This window comes from Bison bison, unplaced genomic scaffold (assembly GCF_000754665.1).
Source record: "Bison bison bison isolate TAMUID 2011002044 unplaced genomic scaffold, Bison_UMD1.0 scf7180017864295, whole genome shotgun sequence".
NCBI lineage: Eukaryota > Metazoa > Chordata > Mammalia > Artiodactyla > Bovidae > Bison > Bison bison.
Genome location: NW_011494867.1, coordinates 7,140,099 through 7,145,784, shown reverse-complemented (window position 1 = coordinate 7,145,784; position 5,686 = coordinate 7,140,099). Strand labels below are relative to the sequence as shown.

The 5,686-nt window shown below is 45.8% G+C and overlaps 1 protein-coding gene across 1 annotated transcript in view; it reads left to right on the top strand.

Annotated features, from left to right (window-relative positions):
• The window catches only part of PKD1L2 (polycystic kidney disease 1-like 2), a 112,232-nt gene extending 110,536 nt beyond the window's left edge, over positions 1–1,696 (top strand). The window contains exons 42-43 of the mRNA XM_010850791.1: positions 157–288; positions 1,422–1,696. Of these exons, the coding sequence (XP_010849093.1) occupies positions 157–288; positions 1,422–1,535 (246 nt within the window). The 3' untranslated portion in view covers positions 1,536–1,696. The remainder of the gene's footprint in view (positions 1–156; positions 289–1,421) is intronic.
• Positions 1,697–5,686: the final 3,990 nt, after the last annotated feature.

Genomic DNA, 5,686 nt, shown 5'->3' with positions numbered 1-5,686 from the left:
ATGCCCACACTCTCAGTCCCCAGGCAGAAGGGAAACTGCCTGGCTCCAGGATCTGCCTAGCTCTAAGGACCAGCTTCCCTCTGAAGGTGCCTACTGAGGGAAGTGACCACTAGCACACAGGACCCTGAGGGATGATTCTGGTTCTCTTCCTGACAGGTCCTGGACTACAGCCCATTGCTCGGCTCCTTCCTAATTGGGTCCTGCATCATTTTCGTGACATTTGTGGTGCTGAATCTGTTTATCTCTGTCATCCTGGTGGCGTTCAATGAAGAGCAAAAATATTATCAGGTGGGTCCCTTTGGCTTGGTCTTCAAAAGTCACTGACCTTGAACTAAGAAGAGGCTGGCTGAGCAGCATCAGACATTAGGGGAACTAAAGGATCACTGTAGCTCAAGGCCCTCATTTCACAGGAAGGGAAACTGAGGCCCAGAAGGAGGAAATTAATTCCCCAAGATCATAGCAAATGAAAGGCAGACTAGAATCACATCTCCAGTTCCCAGCTTGGGACTCTGTTCGTTACATCGGTGATTCACAGCTATGCCTGTAGACTAGAATCATCTGGGGGCTTCTGGAAATGCCTGCTACTGCACCTGAGGCAAATAAAAACAGAATCCCGGGGGGAAGGATCCAGCCACTGGTATTCCTAAAATTTCTTGTGTGGTCTGCATGTACAGTCAAGACTGAGAACCCGTTGGATTTTAGGTGATGACAAACAAAAGTTAATATTTCATGAAGTGGACTGTCTCCATTCAGAGATCTGCAAAATGGGGTGTAAGGCAGGAAACTTTTATAGGATAAAGAATAAAGGATAAGGAAGTAGAAAACAGAAAATATCTGATTGGCCAGGGCCACAGAGTCAGGCTTGTTTGGGGTGAGAAGAAAGAGGAATTAAGTATAGAGCCTGGAGTGGTCTAGCGTCTGGGGACTGGCTGACTGGCTATACTGCATTGCTGGGGGAATCTTTACAGAGACACAAAAGACACACAAGTTTCAATTTGCTGACATGGCACCCTGGGCAGGAGTGGCTCCATCTTGGGGCTAGAAATTTATTTCAAGATGTCATGTGGTCACTTTAGCTTAAATTTGAGAAACCACCAAACTCTTCTCCATTTCACATTCCCAGCAGCAACACAGGAGAGTCTTTGTACACAAATTCCTAATAGCCTTTGTTGGGGGTGGTAGAGGGCATCTTGTCATTTTCAATGGAGGGGAAGAAGGAAATCCCTGAGGATAAAGGCAGGAGTGAATACCCTTAAGATTCCCAGAAGGAAGTCAATTCCAAAACAAAAGCAACTCTAAACAGTGATATCACTTTGGCAGGGACCAAAGTGGATGAAAAAACCATGGTTTCCCCATAAGAAAGAAAAGCCTCTGAAGAGAACAGCTCTACCTAAGTCACATGGTTCTTTCTCCCTCTGCAGCTGTCGGAGGAAGGAGAGATCGTCGATTTGCTACTGATGAAGATACTCAGTTTTCTGGGCATTAAATGTAAAAGACAGGAGCCTGGAAGCAGCAGTGAGCAGCCTGTTGTCTGAGGTCTGGCACCCACAACCTGTTTCAACTATGCCCCAAATTTAAGCTGTTGGTCCAGGCATGATCTGTAGAATAGGGGAAGGCCAGCACATTAGGCCTACACTTACCAGTGATTCTGTAATCTCTCCAGGTTAGTACTTTTCTGTGTCCATATTAGAGTCACCAAGCCTGGCAAGCAAAAAAAGATAAGAGAAATACATACATATGGTTGCCACCACTATGATACTGTTCAAATGTATTTCCTCCTAAAAATAAAACAAATATTGTCTGGAGTTCATGGGGAAAAGATCCCCTCTACAGACTAATTATTTCATCTTCTCGGTCAGTCAGGAGTTGCCTTTGAATGATTCTAGCTCAGGGTTTCCCAAACTGTGGTCCAACAGATGCTAAGGGATGTCGTATTAGTTTGCTAGGGTTGCCAGAACAAAGTACCACAAACTGGGTAGCTTAAAACAATAAAAAAGTATTGCTCCACAGTTTTGGAGGATAGAAGTCCACAATCAAGGTGCTGACAAGGCCATGCTCCTGTGGTAGGCTCTATGAAGGAATCCTCTCTTTTAGCTTCTAGTGTGTGCCAGCAATCCTTGGCATTCCTTGGCTTGTAGGTGCATCACTATAACCTCTGCCTTAGTTGTCACATGGCCTTCTCCCCAGTATGGGGGCTGGGACTTTAACCTATCTCTTTAGGGGACACAATTCACCTCATAACAGCTGTCGTCCTCCCTTAAACGTTTCTAGATCAAATGTGGGAAACACTGGACATATAAATTCTTTAGCATGGGAATTGTTAGAGCTTTTAATATGCTAAATGTGCACTGTGAATCTCCTGGGATAAGTGTGAACAATAACATGTGTAATGATTCCCAAGCCCCTATAACCAAGGCTTCTGGTATTACAGCACTTCATTCAGGGCTAGTGTTCTTTAGGCAATATTTTGCGAAGTGCTGATCTATACTAGTGTTTCTCAATCTTGCCTGCTGCTGCTGCTAAGTCTCTTCAGTCACGTCCGACTCTGTGAGACCCCATGGACGGCAGCCCACCTGGCTCCCCCATCCCTGGGATTCTCCAGGCAAGAACACTGGAGTGGGTTGCCATTTCCTTCTCCAACGCATGAAAGTGAAAAGTGAAAGTGAAGTTGCTCATTCGTATCCAACTCTTAGCGAGCCCATGGACTGCAGCCCACCAGGCTCTTCCGTCCATAGGATTTTCCAGGCAAGAGTACTGGAGTGGGGTGCCATTGCCTTCTCTGTCAATCTTGCCTACATGCTAGAAACCCCAGACTTCACCCCAATTTATCTATCAGCATCTCTGGGTCACAGGCATCAATATTTTTTATGCCCCCTACGTGATTCCAATGTGCAGTCAGATATGATAAACATGCTTTAAATTCTGAAAACCACAGATCTAGATAATAAAAGTCTTCCAGGTAACTGTGAGGACAAGTGTACATTTCCCCTCTGCTGCACAGTGGAAGCACCTGATGAATCCTCTCCAATTCACCCTGTCTTGTCTCTCCTCACACACCCATTGGAGCAGATACTCTAGGTTACCTGCCCCAGATCCATTCCATGCTTTCCTCCTTGCTGTCAGAATCGTGATTTATTCAAGTAGCCACTACCCTTACCCCACGTGACACACAGCAAGGTGAGGCTGCAGCCGCCTCAAAGTATATCTCAATCTGTCTTGATAATAGCCTTTGACAATGAGCCATCCATTTAGGGTGGCCACATGATCCAGTCTGGCCAATGAAAATTTTGAAAAGAGGTCTCTGAGACACTTCTGGGAAAGGTCAGTTTGGTAATAAAAAGAGATGAGTTCAAGGGCTGCTGGACACTGTTCGGTGTAAGACTGCTGGAACTCTGACAGCTACCTTGAGACCATGGGGTACAATCTGAAGATGGCAGAGCAGAAAGATGAAAGGAACATGTATACTTGGTGAGGTCTTTAAATAGCTAGTGTAACAAGGAAGCTGAACTACTGCCAGCTTTCTATCTGGATGAGAGCTTAAATTTCCTTTTATGATGGTTGAACCAGGATCCCACTCTACTACTGACAATGAAAAGCCAGGATCCTTTACAGAGAGACACATAACATGACAATGCACATAAAACCTTGGGGGGTTTATCTTCTATCCACCGCAAAACCCATCATCCCTTATGTATTTTGTCATGAGCTATATTTGCAGACATGCATCAAATAACTCATAGCAAAGTGTACACATGTCTTCTGAAAATATGGCACAGAAATCAACCCAAACACATACTGTCTGTTTGTTTTAAACAGGAAAAGTTCTAAGATCTGGATTAGTTATAAATTCTTCGTTTCTTTTTCCAACTATTCTCCACTTCTCTATTGACTGTAAATATCAAATTGTAAACTTCTTTCATTGTATTTTTGTGAGAGAAATAAATATATCTGCACAAAGAGATGAGCAGACCCCTTTGAGACACCTGAAAGAAATCACCACCTGAATTTTCAGGTGCCTGTACCAATTGTGTAATGAGATGACCTTTCACATCTCAAGCCATGGATGCTACAAAGATAATCAGATGGAAAAAAAATTTTAATCCCCAATGCTTGTTACATTAAAAAAAAAGACACACTTCCTACTGCTTTGGCATAAGGGCCCATGACATAGCCCACAGATTGATAAGTGACCCTGTTCTTTGTATCAAATGAGTTATTGAAGCTGGGAATAAATATTTTAGGGCATGGCTTGCATTATGCTGAAGTGACTTGCAACAAAACAGTAAAAATAGAACACTGATATTATGGAAACTAACCAAGATCTGGAGTTTAGAATACAGCACTGTGAATCAGTCAGCATCCCAAACAGAACTGAGCTTAAGAGCAGTTGACTGCAAATTGGACTGATGAGCAAGTGATGCTACTGACACCTAGTATGCTTAAGCCATAGAATGTCTCCCTCATTCCACTCCTGGGAAAGTTAGTTAACCTTTCCAAGCCTCCAGCTCTTCATCTATGAAATGAGTATAATACCTACCAGTAGGGCTTTGGTGAGAATTACAAAGATAGTGCGTCCTCCCAGGCACATAACGAAGGCTCAGTGTACTCAGAGGAAAGGACAACTCAGAGGAGCATGACAGCGCTTGCAAACCACTGCACAGATGTGTTGACTTCCCCAGTTTTGTAAGTGAGGAAGAATGTTAGCACAACATTTGGGTCTCCCAAACACACACATATTCGCACATATACTCACACACGCATATACTTCAAGGTATGCCCTGTAATACTGACAGTGTGGAGATTGAGGTGTTTCTCACTCCAGTGTTTTTTTGCTGATTCTTGCCTATTCCACAAAATCTGTGTTAAAGGCGAGGTCTTTTCTCAAACCTAATTTTCTGTCTCCTTGGATTGGGTGAGACTTGTCTTCTGCTTTTCTCCTAAAGTTTCAGTCACAGGACTGCTTAAGTAAGGAGCTGATCATGCTGGGTCTCAACTCTCTGCCTTTTGACTGCTACTGCAGTAGCTCCTGCAGTATAGACTCCACCAGAAGCCACTCCTGACCCTTCAACAAGTCCTTGCCCCTCTATAAGCTTCATGATTCGGTTTCTCCCCTCTTTGGAGACTGTAGGATTTGGGGAATATGCAAAGTAATAAAGTTTTCAATATTTCAAAAAGTCAAAGAGAAACTGCATTTGTGTTAGCGCACCTTTGGCCAGTGCCCAACAACCAACTTTGGCTGGAATGATTCTTTGGATCTGCTATGAATACTGCTCTGGGTAACCTTGATCCTCTTTCCCGAGGACCCAAGAGCACCACTCCTGCCTGGAGCCCTTCTCACAGCCTGGGTGGGTCTTGGAAGTCACATAAACTGACTTACAGCTTTCACTCGCCCAGAAGCACCGCCTGAAGGCGTGGTCCCACCCCTCCCGGGACGCCCCGCCCAGCTCGGCCTGGCCCGCCTACTCCACGAGCCAGTCCCCGCCCCTCGCCACCGCCCCTTCCGGGCCTCAGGGCCTTCCGAGCGTCCACGCCCCTCCCGCAAGCGGCCCTGTCAGGCCCCGCCCCTCTCGGGGCCTCGCCCCCACGCCCCCGTCCAGCCAGCTCGCTCCGGCTTGCTCCGGCCCGGAGCCGCCCCGTCCCGCCCCGCCCCCGCCTGCCGAGGTGCTCTAGGTGCTGCGCGGAGACC